General features: G+C 33.0%; 1 protein-coding gene across 1 annotated transcript; it reads left to right on the top strand.

Annotated features, from left to right (window-relative positions):
* Positions 1–15,730: 15,730 nt before the first annotated feature.
* On the top strand, positions 15,731–17,369 carry LOC100811301 (NAC domain-containing protein 72). The gene is made up of 3 exons (NM_001317344.1): positions 15,731–15,911; positions 16,206–16,480; positions 16,803–17,369. Exons 1-3 carry the CDS (start codon positions 15,731–15,733, stop codon positions 17,367–17,369), a joined length of 1,023 nt encoding a protein of 340 aa, NP_001304273.1.
* Positions 17,370–20,313: the final 2,944 nt, after the last annotated feature.

Genomic DNA, 20,313 nt, shown 5'->3' with positions numbered 1-20,313 from the left:
AACTTTGAAGTTTAAAAATGATAAGCTTGAGAAGAATGATAATCTCAAAGGACAACCTCAAGATGTAGCAAAACTTCATCAAGAGATTCAATCCTTAAGAGAGACTTTCCAAATTCATTGGAAGCACTGAGAATCTTGACAAACTGTTAATATACAGTAGATGTCCTTCTAACAGATCTGGACATGGATATGAAGGAAATACTTATGTTCATGATAAGGAAACTACCAAATGTTATTTCTGTGGAAAGGATCAATGTTTGGTCAAAGATCGCATTGGAGACCCTTCTACCATTGTCATGACTTGAGTGCCTTCAATCACTATGGGGTGAAGCATGGCAGGCTCCCAGATGGGAGGATATGGTGCTACCTTTAGGCTTTCTGCATAGTATTAATGTGCTTGCTTTTGGTCAGCCTTGACGGTTACAATCTCCCCTGTCAATATAGGGAATTTCATTGTCAGATGGGGCGTGGAGACTATGGCTCCAAGCTTGTTGAGTATCTTCTTGTCAATTAAGGCAATGTATGACGTGTCTATGTCAACCAGTAGATATTTGATGGTGAAGCTCCTAGAGAGCTTGCCTGACCGAAGGTGGTCATCAAGTCCATGTATCCTCTGGTCTTGACCCTCTCACCTGCAAAGTTGAGGAGTGGACCTGCATGGGGGTGGACAATATTAAGCAAGATCTCAAGTCTTTGGAAGGTTTTCCAGTATAGGATATCGACAAAATTGCCCTGGTCAATGAGGACCCTAGACACCATCAAGTTCGCTATGATGATGGAGACAACCACGAGGTAGTCTTGGTTGATGGGGTTAATTCCCTTAAAGTCCATGTCCATAAAAGTGATAGGAGAAAGACTACGTTGTAGAGGTACGTCAACAAAATTAATGTTGATGTCCCAGATGGCGTGTAGGTGTTGTTTTCAAGACTAGCTAATTGTCCTCCATAGGAAAAGCCACCAGTGATGGTGTTGATTACACCTCTGATGTGCTGGGTGGCTTCCTGTTCTAATGGAAATTGTCGCTCATGCCGTTGTGGTTGGTGTCTTTGTCTGCCTTGATCTTTTGCTCTTCTTCTATTTGCTTCCTAGTTGTGCTGCTCTTCTTGATGTCTTCCGAGTCTTGGTCATGATTGGTGGTTGTTTGGTTTCTTAACAAACTGGGCTAAGTATCCAGCCTGTATAAGTTCTTCTATCTTGTCATTTAGGGCCCAACAGTCTTTGGTGTTGTGATCAATACCACGGTGATATCTGTTGTATTTGGTTGCATCTGACCCTGGCCTGGGAGGTTTCATCTTTGTTAGTTGGATGGGTACCTCCAGGTTGAAAGCTTCCTCTAGAATCATGGTGTGATTGGGTGTTAGTGGTGTGTAACGCTTGTACCTGGGCCCTTTGGAGAGAAGTTGGCGCTTGTCTGGCTTGTGCTTCTTGTTCGACTTGTGGAAATCGACCTTGGTATGCGCTTCGCTTGGCTTGTTCAGGACATTTCTTCCATCTGGATCCCTTGGCTTGTTCACACTGCTCGTCCATGCTACCAGGTGGTTTTTTGCACAGACTATCTAAGAACTTGTTGGGGTGTAAGGCAAGGAGCATGGAATGCAACACTACCTCAAGATTGAGATTTTGGATCTACACGGTTGTACGCCCAAATTTGTCCATGAACTTTCTGAAGGACTTGTCATCTGCTTGTCGCAGACTGACTTAGGCGGTCGATGTCATGTGGTGAGACCTCCTAGTAGTGTATTGTGCATGGAATCATTCGATGAGGGTGTCAAAGCTATCTATGGACCTAGGTGGAAGTCTAGGACACCAATTCAATGTTGTTCCCTTGAGGGATGTAGGGAAGACACAACATAGGATCACATCATCGTTGGTGTAGAGGTTTGCTTGTGTCAAGAAGGCATCCAGATGCTCGTCTGGATCTGTTGTCTCATCGTACCACTCGAGGTTGAGTGGTTTCCACCTCAAAGGTATGTCTTCCTCCACAATGCAGTTGACAAAAGGATGCTGACGAATAGTCTGTGCTGCTGGACGATGCATGTGGGAGAGGCTCAGATCATCTGCAGTGTTGCCTCTGCATCGGGAGTGTGATTCCCCTTTGGTGCGTTCAGGCAAGGTGTGGGTGGATTGCTTGCATTGTGGGGACATCTGACACGAAACTCTAGCTGGTCATGGTCAGCCTTCAGCTTTGTCAACTCTTCCTCGTGGTGTCACTCCATCTCCGTGATGTGGTTTTGGAGTTGGTTTAGAGTGTTTATGCCTATCATAGTTTTCGGACAGGGATTGGAGTCTGTGAGGGGGGTCTCGCGTCTGAGGTCAGATCCATTGCTAACCATGGATAAATATGAGAGGATTGATGAGAGGCCATGGGGTATGTTTTATCGCAACCCCATGGTGGGTGCCAAATGTTCTTACCAAAATCTGGAATTGTGACACGCTAGGTTGGACGTGGTTGAGTGGAGTCTCGAACTTCATACGTCGACTAGGAGAAGTGCCTTTGATAGGAGGGGAGACTTGCAAAATAAGGACTTTGGCACTCAAGTAAGAATGTGTGTAAGGAAAGAAAATTAAGTATATGCTTAATAAGACTCGTATGAGTGAAAAAGAAAGAAGGGGGCACAGGCTTGTTACCGTGTGCTAAGTGTGTGAGCAAGTTGTGTAGAAGGGTTCGGTGGAACATGTATTTGTATTAGTTGAGCGAGGGTGCTGGTCCTTGTTTGTAGGGGTGTTGTAGCCTTGTAGATAATAGTTGGGAGCTTATAGATAATTTTAGAGTTAAACATTTTCTTATAGATAAAAGGTAGAAGATAATCAAACCTTTATAGATAATGTATGGTGTTATAGATAATTAATTACCTGCCAATGGATAAGATATTCAAATATATTTGAATATAAGTAGGTTAGAGATAACTTGTTTGTTGGGGAACCTGGCTGCTAACGGTCAAATGTGTGTGTTCCTATAGCAGGGCTGACGTGGAGAGTTGACACGTGTCTTTGAGTGCCATGTAAGATGCCACATAGATTTTGTGGGTCTTAGATAGTACAATTTCTAAATTATTTAAACCATACTTCCTTAGGCAATTAACCTTTTATCCTTAATTAACAATTCTAATTCCCATGGTGACATTAAATAGGAATAAGAATTAAGAATAGAAATCGTTAATGGTAGCAAGAATCCTATCAGTTCTATCCTAAAGGATTGTTAGTTTTGTATCTCATAGCACATCTATAGAGCAAAATTCTCATGCACTAAATAGATCTAAAAATCTTCCTAAGAATAATCATGTCTCAATAAGCACTAAGGAAAAAGAATACAAACACAAAGACAAGAAAAACAATCTTTCATTAAAAGTCCGAAACCAAAGAACCATATATAGGTTCACATAGAAATTTGCCTAACCCTAATTAATAAAAAGAGGTTTATCTAAAAGAGCAAATTAAAAGATAAAGAAGAAGGAAAAAAGAACTCCATTGGCGCTTGAAGAAACTTGAGTTTCTACCCTAATAGTTGTTCTTGTACATGTAAAACTCAAATTAGAGAGAGGGGAAAATCCTAAACAACAACTCCAAATTAGAGAATGAAAAAAGAAATCCTTCATTATATCTTTTTCTTTCTTTTTTTATATGTGGGTCGGATAGCTTATACTACCCGGCAACGGCGCCAAAAACTTGTTGACTCGTTGACAAGTGTACCAAATCGTTATAAGTAGTAAAGTTCTCGGAAGTCCGAGTATCGAATCCACAGGGACTTTGTTTGTACTTAGATTAATGCAAACCCAATTTAAAAGCAAGAGATAAGAATTTAAAATAAAAGATAAAGAAAGATAGAAGATAAGGTAAAGAAAAGATAAGATATTTAATGATAAAATTAGAAGATAAAAGATCAAAACGATAAAAGATTTAAAGATAAGATTAAAAGATAAAATTAGAAGATAAAATATTTAAATTGCGATAAAGATAACTACTTCTACGAAATTCAAATAAAGGAAAAATAAAATCTATATAATAAAATTGCTAAAACCTAACAAGTTTAATCAACCTAGATATATGGATTCAGGATTTGTCTGTTATCAATACCAGTGAACTAATTCTGCCCCACATCTATTCATCTACTTGCCCCTGATGCCTCACGATGACAAGCCTACCTTAATTACCTATCTTCCAAATGCCCTTTGCGAAGACTCAATAACTAAGATGCATTAGGATTACATTCTCGATGTTTGCTAAAGCATGGGCATTGGGGCATTAAGTCATGCTAACCCAATAATTTCTTTCTTTTATTGTTCTATTAAGCGTTACCCTCTCCCGAGTGGCCTAACCCTTAAAACCGATTCACGCATTCATCCCTTATCCCTAATTAGGCTTTACCCTCTCCCGAGTGGCCTAAAGACTAACAGAAAACAAAGTCTGAGATGCAGAATAAGCAAGAAAGAAAAGCAGATAAAAGAACCTGGAAGGAAACCCCTCTAAAAGATAACCCGATAATTTCTTCCTTTTAGTGTTCTCTTAAGCGTTACCCTCTCTCGAGTGGCCTAACCCTTAAAACAGATTCAAGTATTCATTCCTTACCGCTAATTAGGCTTTACCCTCTCCCGAGTGGACTAAACCCTAACAGAAAGTAAGTTCCGAGATACAGGATGTAAAAAGAAAGAATGGTAAATAAATAAAAGAAGCTGGAGGGAATTCCTCTTTTTATTGATAACTCTTGAAATGCTCCATACATCATTGGCTTTGTAGGCCTGCCAGGCCCTAGCTAGGGGGTTTAGCTTCTCATAGTCATGAGGGCTTTACAATGAGAGGAGGGGTGAAAGAAAGAAAGGGAGTAAATGAAACCCCTAGGAGAGGGGGTTCTGTGGTGGTCCCCCCTGTCCCTTGGACTGACTCTCTATTTATAGCTGCTGAAGTAGGCTTTGGGCCTTCGTAGGCGCGCTTAGCGCGACACCCCGCGCTTAGCGCGTGTACTTCCTAGCCCGTGACGCGCGCGTATTGGGTTGGGCCTTCTTCAAATTTTCTTCTTTTCTTCAATTTTTCTGCCCTTTTTGCTTGTTACACCTCCAATTTTTATATCTGCACCCAAAAATTCAATTTAATTAATTTTCTAACTTTTAATCACAAATAACTACTAAATAATTAATTTCTGGCCAATATTTGACTAATTTTCTACTATCAAAATTACAATTATTTAGCAGTTATCACTTATACTACAGAGACAAGCTTGAGACCCCTAGAAAATATGGTTTTTACGACACACTAACGACATCGATCCTCCTAAACCAATGTGGTATAACAAGCGGTGGCAATTTCGTAATTATAAAGTTAGAAAACGAAGACGGTGATGTACAAACCCATCTTTGAATTGCGAAAACAATTCTTCGACGATGTTGTTTTGGTGAACACCATGGTGGTTGGCGCGGCATTATAGTCACGTGACTCGAACAACACTCCCATGACCTCAAAAGACTGAGTTGTGCGCCCTAGGTACGTGAAGACTCGAACAAGAGTCAATTGACCCCTTCGTTACTCAGTTTGCATCGTCACTCAGCTCTCCCTTCCTCAGTCATCGTCACTCGGTTCGCATCTTCTATCGTGACTCAGGCCACACCTTCCGCGGTGGCGCACCCCTAGTCTCTTGTGACTCAGGTCACCCATTCTCGTGTTTGGCCAAACTGAACCGTTGTTTTGTTGTAAGCTTTCTTTTTTGTTCCTCTTTGAGATTTGTAGCTATTTTCCCTTTTCATTCTTTTATTGAAAATAGACAAACAAGCAAACAAACTACTTTTTGTGATTTTGAAGAAATTATTAAAATTTGATGTTCATGAAGCTGATTTTTTTTATTCAAACTGTTTTGGAGTCATATTCGGGTCTATTTTTTGCTCAACCCTCCAAGAATTTTGCATTTCTGTTATTTTTAGGCAAGCAGGACAAATGAAGTGATGCAGAGGCAATGTATATGGTAAATTAAATTTGTATGGAACTGTTTTTCTACTGAAGATAGACCTTGACAATCAAATAGTATCTCGGTATTAGACTCCCCTGTGTATTTGGAATAATCTAGCTAGATTCTTCTAACTATTTTGATTTTCGAAACTATCGTAGACTCTTGGTCATAGTGGCATTAGTGCATGCTATCTTCTTAGTAGTATTTCTGAACAATGCTGAACCTGTGTGAAATTGTAGGAAGGACACTTTATCTTTTTATCAAAGTATTTAGTAGTATGTAGTAGTATTTAGTAGTATTTTCTACCCATGTTGAACCTCTTGGTCATACTTTTGATTTTTTATCAAAGTATGAACATTATAGTTAAGTGTTTAGTAGTATTTTTGAACCTAGTTACAATTGTGTGATAAAACTTTGAGGAACATGCAATTGATATATACTTAAACGATAAGTATAAGTATATAGGGCAATTTCACACAAGGATATGTGCTAAAATGTGCAATTTCACATAATTATAAGTATATAAACAATATGAAAACAGCTATGAACATGCAAGAATAGTAGTTAAGGTCCCCATCTTTGGTTAATTCATGTGGTTTGGTAGGCCGAACTTACTCTTGGTAGAGATCTTGTGGTGTTGTAGTGTTCATTTAAATTCTTCTAACTTCTTTAGTAACTGGAAGAAAAAAATATAATTATTATCAGGATTTTGAGAAAAGTATGGACAAGAATTCACCAAAAACAATCAAATAAATACATCATTAAAAACTGTTATTTCTAGGAGAATAATGTTTATTTGGTTCTTAATTATTGTAATTTGATTTAACTTATTTGAGCTTTGAAGAGGAACATTGAGCTATCACTACTACAAAAAGAGGATTTTACATCGGTTCTAAAACACTTTTAATGACGGTTTTGAACTGTCGTTGTAGTTAATGTCGTAAAAAAACAAAACTTTTTATGACGGTTCTAAAAAAACCGTCTTAAAAAAGTATACATTCTAAGACGGTTGTTTTCCTAAGAACCGTCTTAGAATGTGTAACCTTTCTAAGACGGTTCTCTTGAGAACCGTCTTAGAATGTTCTTTTTTTAAAAAAAATATTGAGAATTCTAAGACAGTTTTATTATAAAACCGTCTTAGAATATATACATTCTAAGACGGTTCTCTTGAGAACCGTCTTAGAATGTATTTTTAAAAAAAATAAAAAATGAATATTAAAAAAATGAATTTTCTCCATTGAAATGAAAAATAAGATAGATACTACATTCCTTGAGCTAGTGTTTCCCAAGGTTTCAATACATAATGGTTATCAAGGTGGATACTTAATGAGCAAGCACATGCAATTTACAAGCAAAATGAAATGAAATAAGATCAACACAACTCAAAATGTAAGAGTAACATATTTACTTGTCATGTCGACAGTTATTTTTTACGGTAATTGAGGTGAAACCTTATTTAGAGGTACATCATTTAAAAAAATGATAAGTAACAATATTCTTTCTTATTATCATTTTTTGTTACAAAAATTTAATTAAAAAATAGGAAAGAAGAAGAAACAGATGATTTGTGTGATGATAAATATTTTCAACTTAACAAAATTTGATGATCTCACATAAAACACTCATTTTGAGGACTTGAATATTACAGAAAACACAAACTTATCTAAATTAATTTGAAAATCATCCTGTAAATTTCTTTTTGTCAATTATCCTTAATAGTTTTCTAGTAAAATGATTAGACATACACTGAATTAAAAACCAATAAAACAATTTTCTACAATTTTTATAAGGGTAAATAATAATAAATGATATTATTGTTAAAAAAATAATTAGGAGAGAATTTATAATTTATTATATAGCCCTTTCCCCAAAATAAGACTTTATAGAATTAAATTTAGTGGGAAGATAATAACTAGTAAAAAAAAGAAAACCCAGGAAACTACAGTGACTTGTAGACAAGATTTTAAAGGTTAGATTAGTAAAGGGAAGAGATAGTGAAAAAATAGCTTATTTTAGTAAATTACTATTTTAATATATATTTCATTGATTAAATTAATATCTGACTCAATAGAATTAAACTAGTAAATAAATTATCTTGATCGACCTACAAAATATATTTGATGTCTTTTTTATTTTTAAAATACTATCTAAATCAATTGAATTGAACGTGTGAATAAGTGGGCAATATGGACCAATTAACTAATAATTAATAGCAAAAACATGAACCTGTGATCCCGACAATGTGCATGAGTCCAATAAATTGCGAAGAATTTCAAAAAACTCGCCGTGCATGTTCTCTCCAAAATCTGTTAACATTCCTTTAACCTGCACAAATAGTATGAGTAATAAATACAACCTGGACTAGCCTTCCATATTATATTACATATAAAATAGGATTTTAAATTAAAATATATGATATTTAAGAAAATATGCAAAATAATTTTTTAATGTTTCTAATTCTTATTTTTTAACTACGCAAACTGATTTAAAAACAGTATCACCATACAGATTTTTTTTTCTTTTTCTTTTCAAAAAAACAGTTTTAAAATTATTTTACATAACACTAACATTTTTGTGTGGAAAAAAATAGAACACAAAATCTTTTGTTCATGTAATAATTATGGAAATAAAATCTACTTCACATGATAAAAGAAATAAAACTAGAGCACTGTGATTACGGATGAACCACAAGGTACCAATTACAGTCCAAGCCCAAAGAAATGGATAGAGAAGCAACACAAGGATTGAAAGGACAACTACTCTTCCACAGAAATGGGCATATCTCTGCTGCCACCCAAAATCTCTAGAAGCATACAAAGGGGGAGGGGGCATAAAAGCGCAATTGAATTAGTATCGGGACTTGATGAATTAAAACATCACTTGACTTCATCTGCTACATATCACAAAAATGTCGGACACACAGTGACATTTTGAACAGGGAGAAGTATCAGTGCTTCATAAATATGGCTAAACTTCAATTCAACATACCGACAAACATACAAGAATGGTGAAAACCCAAACCTTATCCATCATACTCTAATTTCAATTAAATTAATGCATGTAAATTGAAGAAAACCAAAATATTTTATATTAAAACATGGATGAGAGGCCTTACAAACCCATTCCTGCAAAAAGCCCGTTATCAACAAACATCAATACCCGGAAAACAAACACAGTGGTGTAGTCGACCTAAACACAAATGAAAGAAAAGGAGAGGGATCATTTACGAGGCTACCTTATCATATATGAAAAAATAGAAATATATAGTGATATTGAACAAAATAATTAAAATAAGGAAAGGAAACCCCGCCACAATCCATATATGCAGGGGATACGTGCGCAAGAATGATACCGCTTCCAATTGATTGCCACAATAACTCTAGGAGTAGTAAGGTTAAATAACACACATTTCTTATTTATTTTTTCAATGTTTCTCGCAGAACTGACTAAGATTAAATTAGAAAGTGGCTAAAGAAGGAAGGAATGATGAGGCAAGTGAAAATGTAGAATGGCATCAAAATTAGGAAAATTCAGAAGTTGAATTGAGAAAGGATACACACTTGTGGCGAGCATGAACAAGAAAAAGTCATCGTACCTACAAGGAATGAGTTACATTCAATCAAAACTGGAATAAAATAAAACAAAAGGCGATCTTGAAATCAAGCTCATACGATAGAGAGAGAACTAACTAACCACTTGAAATCGACGCCTCTGATAGCCATAGGAATTGGTTCAGAGAAACCCTAGGAAGAAGAAGCGGCGCCGTATTGAAGGATGGTCCTAAAGCAGCGGGAAAATGCATGAATCGGAATCGGAGAAAAATGCATAGGAAGATGAAAATAGGGAAAAGGGGGATAAAGAGATGAGTGAAGTGAAAGGATTAGAAAAAGAGAAGAAGAGAGTTTAAAAAAACTTTAACCTCCTCGACTGCGACGTGGTTGGTGGCGTGGAAGGCACCATAGTGGCGGTCGGAAACCTGGAACGTATGTCTCCAACAGCAAGACCACGATCTCCCCCGCAACGCTCATCTCCATCGGAGCTCGAAGATGAGAGGCCAGAGAGTGTTTCTTCTCTCTCCCCCGCTCTCTATGATGGCAACGGAGAGTCACGGTACAAGAAGAAGTAAGATAGGGTTGTCAAAGCTTATCCAGTTATAACGTGCCACGTCAGCATACAAATTGGAAAACACAATTTTTCAAAGACGGTTTTTTAAGACCGCTCTGGTAAAGCATTTTTTAAGCCGGTTTTAAAGTACCCGTCTTTAAAAAGTTATAAATATTTACAAAAATGCCATCACTTTATTTATTACATCGTTTTTCATATAACCGACGTAAAAATAGAGTCGTAGAAAATCTCTTTTTTAGTAGTGTATAAAAGTCATCCGGTGTGTATGGAATTTAAATTTAATTCATATTTAATATTTTTCAAAGATAAGAGCTAAGGTAAAGTGGTTCCCAAATTATAAAGTGCTTTATGAAAATTCTCAAGGAGAGGTTCAGCATTGTGCATTATAGAAGGTAGAATATCTACCCATGATTACGCTTCTATACAAAATAGGAAATATATATAACATCTTAGGTAAATAGTTTGCATAGGTTAGGTTTGAAGTGATGTATGATCCAAAAGAAAAATGCATAAGTAGAGTTCTATATTTGTTATAGTCTTGTGCAGTATATATTAGTTTAATGTTGTTGTGAATCGAATTCTTAAATTCTATGAGATAAGAAATTATTTCCTATTATTTTCATTCTTTACTAAATTTTGGAGATGAAAATCTGCTTTCAAAACCTTGCAGTAGCATGTCTGTTGGCCCTAGGTCTACTTTTGATTTGTATATTATTCTCTCTTGTGCTTATAATGACAATTTAAATAAATAGCTATGTTTTGGGGCAAATGCTCCTGAATTCTATTGGCTGTTGAGTATTGAGTTTGAGGAATGAATACTATCCTCATTTTTTTACTGAAAAACTACTTAGTGCTTTTGTGACTAGTTAGGGGGAAAATTATGGGCCAATGTTTTTTGTTTTTAAGGTCCCTGTCTAAGCAATGCTTTTTTCAGTATGTTGATAATGGATAATGCGTTTGAGAATGAACACTATCCTCATTTCCTGAATTCTATTGACTGTTGAGTATTGGTTGGTTATGCTTTTTTTTGGTATGTTGATAATAATAGTAGTTCTGGTCTATCTGTTTCTTTCTCACTGAAACATCAGCCATATGTAGCATGGTTTTTTTTTATGATTCTTGGATTAGGTTATGAAAGTTTATTATTTGTGTCTCTTTTATGTCTCACCTTATGCTTATTTTAAACCATTTATTGACTACTTATTTTGTTCTCCAGAGTGTTTAGGTAGGCGATTGGGACCGAGGCTTATTGGGAGAGCTGATGATTCAGGAGTAAATAATTTTTATTATCATATCCAGTAAAGTTATGGTTTAAATTATTTTCTGAATCTGGGCGATTATGATAACATTGGTGGAAGAGACAATTAACTGGCCCCGTATTCTATTATTTACATATACCTGCTCTTTTTCAAGCTGCTTTTAACTTCATTCTTCTTCTAATTAACAGGTTGGTCAATGTTTTATTATTTTGGCTATCTGTGCAAGATTTACATACAAAACTACTTCATACCAGAATCCGGTTGTAGAGGTAAATTAATTATTACTCTTACATACATAACTATAGTTATTGATTATTATTTTGGTAAAAATTATCATTGATACTTGACAATAATCATTTTCAAATTATTACTCATTCTTAGGTTTTACTAAATTTAATATTATATAATTATATTTTTTTATTATTAGTAATATACATAAATTTTATTACTCATTGTTAGCTTTTAGTTATTAATTTAATATTATATAATTATATTTATTGATTACTAGTAATATAGATAATTTTTATTACTCATTGTTAGGTTTTAGTTAATTTAATATTATTTTATTATATTTATTGATTATTAGTAATATAGATAATTTTTATTAATCATTGTTTGGTTTTAGTTAATTTAATATAATTTTATTATATTTATTGATTATTAGTAATATAGATAATTTTTACTAATCATTGTTAGGTTTTAGTTAATTTAATATAATTTTATTATATTTATTGATTATTAGTAATATAGATAATTTTTACTAATCATTGTTAGGTTTTAGTTAATTTAATATAATTTTATTATATTTATTGATTATTAGTAATATAGATAATTTTTATTACTCATTGTCAATTTTTACTTTATTTAATTTTATAAAACTTTATTTATTCATTATTATTAATATAGATAATTTTGTAATTATATATAAACAATTATTATTAATTAACCTGATATTTATTAAGTACTATGCATGTTAATTAATTTTTCACATCGGTGTTGACGTAAGCAACGATGTAGAAATACGTTGTTTCTAAGATGGTGCTTACGCCAACACCGTCTTTGAAATCGGATATTTCTACATCTAACACGAGAAACGATGTAGAAAGTGCATCTTACTACGTCGGTGTCTACGTCAGCACCGATTTAGAAGGCGCAGGTTACTACGTCACTACCTACGTCAGCACTGATTTAGAAAGCGCAGATTACTACGTCACTACCTACGTCAGCACTGATTTAGAAAGCGCAGGTTACTACGTTGGGCCTAACATCATCACCGATGTAAAAAACACGTTTTCAAGTCGTTGCTGATGTCATCCCCATATTCGAAAGCCACCCTTCTACATCAGTGGTTTGGATGGCACCGATGTGTAATTTGTTGAAAGTTTTTACTTTCAACCACGTTACAATAAAAAACGGTTAAGCACCGATGTAGAGTACCCATTTCGACCGATGTAGAAAACGCGTTTTCTAGTAGTGTGATCTTTTAGTAATCCTTTTTTATATATTAGAACTCTAATATTTCTTTCATTTCCTAAAAATAAAAGGAAAATGAAATATAAGAAAATAAACAAAAGTTATAAACAAAAGAAAATTTAGAAAATAGAATATATGACATCCTTTATAATGAAATTCTAAAATTTATTTATTTGAAGACAAAATAAGTTAAAAAAAAATTATAATTAGTGATTCAAAACTCCCTAAAAATTTCAAAAATTAGATAATCTAGGGAATTATCGTACAATTTTTCCTTTTGAAGAAGGTACATCAATATTGACAAGCTCAAGCAAGTTCAAAACACTTGAGAAACCATTCAATTTTTTTTCGGTATTTAAAACCATTTAAATTTCGGTCCGCATTGTTAGAGTTGCTAAATTTGAATAAGTATTCGTGAACTTTCTCTTCTCATACATTATTCAATGCCAAACAAAATATATATTTTTTTAACAAGATGTTTAAAAATTCAAAACCTAACATTGTGAGCTTAAATAATATATATTTTTCTTCTTCAATTCAATCATTTAGTTCTTTTTATCATCATGCTATAGATGTGTATCTATCAATTCTTACTAATGATTAATCCTCATAAAAAATTAATCTGACTAACTACTTTTACTTTTAGTAAGATGATCTTCTTACTCAACTACATCTTTTTCATTTAAGAAAATTCAAATTTAATTTCACTTAGACCAAAAATATATTTACAATTATTTTGTTTATATAAGTGGAAAAAATTGTATAATACTCACATTTGTCAGAGATCAAAGGTCGATCGATCGTGTATATTGTTAATTATGTGTCAAATAGACTAAATTATATTATATATTTTAATATAAGAGAGGAACATAATATAGTGTCCCAATTTATGTTCAATGATTTTACAACATAATCTTAATATGTTGTTTAATATTAATATAATTCAAAAATCATTTTTAATTTTTTTTAAAAATAATGACGAAAATAATAACAATAATAACCTTGATTTAAATTTGGACTGGTACCTAATGCCAAATCCATCCTCATCTCAAATTCCCAATCCACGGGACTTTCTTTGTTTTGTTGTTGGAGTTATCGTTTCTTTCACACATTTATATTTTGACCATAACATAACCAGCCTTAAGGCACGCCAGTCCTTGTTTCTTTTCCTATCTGAAACCCAAAGTTGTCCAGGTTCACAACACTCTGAAACATCACCAATCAAGAGAGAACATTTCAGTGTATCACACCATTCTACGATATTGTTGACCATGACCAACCACGTCACTACCATATTCCTTTTTATGAATACTACTGAAAAGCTCATCAAAGCCCCACCCACAATTAATACCTGTAAGCTTGCCCGTAGAGGTTGATGAGTGAAAGAAACGCCAAATTGTAAAAAGGAGCAAAACCCTCAAAGGGTAAGTAGTAGATAAGGAATTGCATTTCATGCTCCACGTGTCCCCCAATGGAATATGCAACCGCATAAAACAATATTTAGTAGTATTATGCTTTTATATTTCGTCATTCGTGATGTGTGATAAATTTTTACGGTGAAATTACTACTTTTTTATTTTGTAATTGATGTTTAAATAATTTGTTTTTTTATTTCGTAAGAGCACACACACTTTTTTCACTAAGGTTGGAAAATTTTATTTTTGTACTTAGGTGGCCTTTTAATTCTTTGATTATAAAAAAAATTAATTTAATTTACAGAAATTAATAATATGATTGCAAATTTATACACGTTTTATGAGATTTTATTCAATTTTAAAAATATATTTTTATTGGTCAACTTTAAAATATTTTGAAAAAAAAAAATCCACCCCACCTAAAACAATTTTCTTGACTCTCGTTTACCTACTCGGACACGTGTTCACCGCCCCCTTGAAAAAGCCTCACGTGAAAAATGATGACGACTAGAATTTTGGAAAACATACTCACTGTATGTAAGAAGAAGAAAGAGAGAGGGAAGCTTTGTTTTTCCCACTTTTATTATATAACTGACGCGTGTTTGCCTTATCTCCATATATCACCTACACGTTTAAGAAAATTCGGCAATAAACAAATTTATAACCATCTATAATTCTTAAAAAAATATCTATAAAAAGAATCTATTATTAGTAGTAGCTGATTTTAATTTCACATTAAAAGCACAACAATTTACCTGACTTTTTCAACAATCATAAATACTTGTTAATGGTATATACTAGTACTTGTGTTTACGTGTTGATACATTAATTTGCCGAAGTTACTAATATAATTAGAAAAATGTTAATCAATACTTTTAAAACATTAGTCAAAGAGCTAGTAAGATAAATAATTTTAATCGTCAAAGAACTAGTAAGATAAATAATTTTAATCGAAAGCATAAAATTATGTTATTTTTAATGTTTTATATGTTTTTATAATTTTCAGAATAAATAATTTTTTATTTTAATTTTTAATCTATGTCCTACAATATTTAAGATCCGTGTAATTAAGATTTTAAGAATGAATTAAGATTTTGGGATATTAAGTTGCATAATCATTTTGAGTTTATCGTGATGGTAGGAATATTCCAAGATTTCTTTTGTGTGGCATTGTGAACAGTAGCATACACTGAACCGAATCCGCCACCTCGCGGCAACCGTACGAGTAGTAGATAAGGTTGTCCGTATAACAAATAATGATCTTCTTTAAACACTGCGACGTGGCGCGTTCCCAGAGGCCCAAAACCGAACTCGACAAAGATTTCGTCGCATATGTCTCGACCTCCGTGTCCCTATATAAATAACCGCCACCTCTTCGTTTATCGAAATTAAAAAAAGAGAAAAGCAACTAGAGAAAAAAAAAAAGAGAAGAAAAAAAAACTTGGTTTTATCTTCTTTGTTATTATTATATTCACTTCTTCAATATCTTGGTTCTTTGATATTATTATTCGATTGAGCAAAAAATGGGAGTTCCAGAGAGAGACCCTCTTGCACAATTGAGCTTGCCTCCTGGATTTAGATTTTATCCCACTGATGAGGAGCTTTTGGTTCAGTACCTTTGCCGCAAGGTTGCTGGCCATCATTTCTCTCTTCCAATCATTGCTGAAGTTGATTTGTACAAGTTTGATCCATGGGTTCTTCCAGGTAATTTATTTCATCATTTATCATAAAAAAAAATCTAAAAACGATCTTTAACCACGATTTTTGTCACAATATCAAAGTTTTTAGAGTTCGCAATCACAATTGCGACCGCTTAGATCACATTTGTCTTCAATTTCTTGCCATATTAAAGATTGTAATATAATTGTAGTTGTGATTACAACGGTAATTTAAAAAATTTATAACCTTGGTTAATGTCTATTTGCACATGCACAAAAATGAGGACTACTAGTATTATTATTATTATGTTTTTAATTGAATGTGGTTATGGTGGTGTAGGTAAGGCAGCGTTTGGAGAGAAGGAGTGGTACTTCTTCAGTCCAAGAGACAGGAAGTACCCGAATGGTTCACGACCAAACAGAGTTGCGGGTTCTGGGTATTGGAAAGCCACTGGAACTGACAAAATCATCACCACTGAAGGTAGAAAAGTTGGCATAAAAAAAGCACTTGTTTTCTACGTTGGCAAAGCACCCAAAGGCTCCAAAACCAATTGGATCATGCACGAGTATCGCCTTCTCGACTCTTCCCGCAAACACAACCTCGGAACCGCAAAGGTACATAATTACATTCCCTTCCCCCTGTTTTTCAAGCTCTTACTCATAATTTCTTATGATACTAAGGATTATGAATTTCATCGTGGTGATTTTAAAATCGAATAAATAATAATGTCTACTTATTTTCATCAAACCACAAATTGTTATATGTTAATTTTTATAATAATTAAAGTCATACTAAAAATGATGTCTGATTAGTTAGTATACAAACTTTTACATACTTTAAAATCTTGAGATGACCCCATTTTTATTTATTTTTTGAATTTTAGTAATGATTTGTTTCATCATTAATTCTTACTTGCTTGTTGTTAATGTGATGCAGCTTGATGATTGGGTTCTGTGTCGTATCTATAAGAAGAACTCAAGTGCGCAAAAGGTTGAGGCAAATCTTTTGGCTATGGAATGTAGCAATGGGTCATCACCTTCTTCATCGTCCCACGTGGACGACATGCTGGAATCGTTGCCGGAGATCGATGATCGGTGCTTCACCCTGCCGCGAGTGAACTCAGTCAGAACAATGCAGCAGCAGGACGAGAAATTCGGATTTCAGAACATGGGATCCGGGTTTTTCACCGATTGGGTCAACCCGACGGATCTTGATTCAGTTTCCGAATTTGGGTCGGGTTGCCAAACCCAAGGGATGGTGAATTATGATTGTAATGACTTATTTGTCCCTTCTGTGCCGCCCTTCGGCCACAGCCATGTAAACTACATGGTGGGGGCACCACCGTCCGAGGAGGAGGTTCAAAGCGGTGTGAGGACTCAACAGGCCGATGGGGCCGCATGTTTTCAGCAGAACCCAAATGCCCGATTGTTACCGGGCTCGGGCGACCCATTTGGGTTTGGGTTCATCATGGGTCAGCAAGTTGAGTTCGGGTTTAGGGACTGAAGGATCTGATAGTGTTGTTCTGTAAATAATTGGGGATTTTAATTTAAATTCTATGCTCATTGTTATGGAAAATTGCAATTTTGGTCATTCTTTTCGGCTAGACACATACAATGAATCGGTATGAAACTGAGCAAGGATGACCCAATGGTGCTTTCACCACAGCACCGCATGCTGAAAAATTAATTGCTTTGCAAGACATTATTGGGCTAAATATGAATCACGTTGTACTTCAAAGCATTACATAGCAACTATTTTCCAAATTTAAGTTTAGTTTAGAGCATTAGATATTGATATTTTTATGTGGTTGGTGTCCCATGCATCCTTGTAGACAACCTGATCAACAAGCAATGAACCAGCTGTAAAATTGTCTAGCCTTGCTGATTGTGAAAAAAGTGAGATCCACGTGTGAAGTGAACCCCCGTTTAATGTGTTAAATAAATGGGTTTGGATTGATTAGTTGAAAAAAGTTTTCAACTATAAAATCATCTCGTTTCACTGCAAACATGTTTAAGAATGTAGAGAAAAGAGTGCTGAGAGTTTTTAGATTTATAAATTGCAACTGATGTTGTATAACTTCGAAAGACTTTTTTTAATCCAAAAACAAATATAGATAAGTTTGTATGTTAGCTTTGAGAGGAAAAAGGTAACAATTAATAATCAAGGTTTAAGACACTAGACATTATAACAGACATTCATAAATAAATAGTTTGAGGTTTTTTTTTTTTTTACTGGCGGGGTATAATGACTATTTAATTATTACAAAGGAAAATAAAGTAGGGGAATGCATAATGTAGTTTGGCCGGAGCATTCGAATATTAATTACTTCGTAAATGAATATGATGTTTTTAAAGTGTGATTTTAAATGATTAACAATAAAACATTATCTCCTCTAAAAAAACAATAAAACATTATCACTAGTATAATTTAAATACATGGAGATCTTATAACATAATGTTTTTCATAATGTGGTATTAACACAATTTAAAGAATAAATATAGAGTTTTTTTTAATAAAATATAAAAAAATATTTACCTAAATAATACAACTCAAAAAATATTTTGAGAAATTGTTTCACCCCAAATCGATTTTTTCACTCTTTTTTTCACCATACTTAATAAATGGGTTCCCTAGAAATCGATTTCTTAAGTATTGTTTTTTTTTTTATATATAGATGCTATGAGATCGGTTAGGGTGTGTATTATTTTTTTTTAAAAGGATTTCATCACTCACTTTTAAAAAAAAATCAATGATATTTCATTACTTATTTTTAAAAAGGATTTCAACTCTTCAAAAAATGATAAAAACAAAAAATATATAAAAAAATAACAACATATACAAATAAAATTATTTTCAGTTTAAACAATTTAAATATAATTATAAATAATTAAAAAGGAAAAATAAAAATAATTAGAAACCAAAAAAAATTAAAAGAAATAAAAAAACCAATTATAAAATCGATTCCTTGAGATAAATTCAACAGTTAAATTAATGAATAGTATTAATCCACCACCTTATATCTCCAAAATAATGAATAGTAGTAATTCAACAGTTAAATTAATAAAAATTACGTCCTATTTAACATTATCAATGGTATATGAAGGGATGAAATTTACATTGGTCTGAATTGACCCGTTTTCATAATTATCTAATTAAAGAAAAATTTATGCAAGATCTAATATGGAACATAATATTCATTTAATATAATGACCGACATCAAAGGAGGACTTATTGAGTATTGAATGAATAGAATTCTTTGACACAAATTATTCTTTCACAAATATATATATATATATATATATATATATATATATATATATATATATATATATATATATATATATATATATATATTTTGCAAGTTCATTATTATTAATAAGAAAATGTAAATATGTAATACGAGTCAATTATTTTAAACAGAGTAATAACATATGAACAAATTATTCTTTTTAAACACATAATCAATATCTATCATTTTTCTTTATCTTCCTATAATATCATTTTTTTCACAAAAAATATAACATATTGAATGTACATAAATTATTTTCCTTTGAAACATAATATCTGTGACTCGATAAATGATTTTTCAATGGGCTGATATAATAAGATAAGAAGCATTAATTTAATATCGGTAAACTTGATGACAAATAATGGATCGGCGTTTTCCTTAATTTTTGGGAAGAATTCATATTTTAGAAGCTAGTATGTGTAAAGGGAAATAATACTTACTACGAAAGAGCAATAACGAATTATTAATGCTTTCAACTCAATCATAGTCAAAATTTACCACTAAACCATAAAGTATATTCACAATAATCGACATTGACATCCGGTGTAACAAATTGTTATACTTATCCGATAGTTAATTGTCACCTCTCTCCATTCTAAAGAAACATAAATAATATTCATTAGAATAAGAAAAAAAAATATTAAATTCAAGAGTAAATTACACTTGTATTTCTATATTTTTTTCAAATTATATTCAACATTTTTCTTTTTTTTCACCTTACAAATTTTTTTTTAATTGTTTAGCTTATATTATGCTCAGACTTTCTCTCTCCTAAACACCGTTTAATAATTTAACAGAAAGTAGGCACATGCTGGTTACATGACTTTTAATAAAAATTTATGTTTAAAATATCATATTCTTCTTCACACTAACACCCCCAGTATTTGTTTTCAAATTGCACCTGAAACCCTTCCTTTTTGTGCAACCCACAAAAATTTTCTTAATTATTTAACTCACATTATACCCAGATCTTCCTCTTAAACACCGTTTAATAATTTAACAGGAAGTAGACACATGTTGATCACATTTCTTTTAATGAAAATTTATGTCTACAATATCCTTATCATCTTTCTCTTAACTCCATAAAAGATATGCACTACTACAAAATCTACAATTAACATCGTTAAGTTAACATCGATTTTTGATAAAATCGATGTT

Source organism: Glycine max, chromosome 12 (genome assembly GCF_000004515.6).
Source record: "Glycine max cultivar Williams 82 chromosome 12, Glycine_max_v4.0, whole genome shotgun sequence".
Lineage (NCBI taxonomy): Eukaryota > Viridiplantae > Streptophyta > Magnoliopsida > Fabales > Fabaceae > Glycine > Glycine max.
Note: the sequence above shows the minus strand (reverse complement) of the source record. Positions and strands in the feature narration are given on the sequence as shown.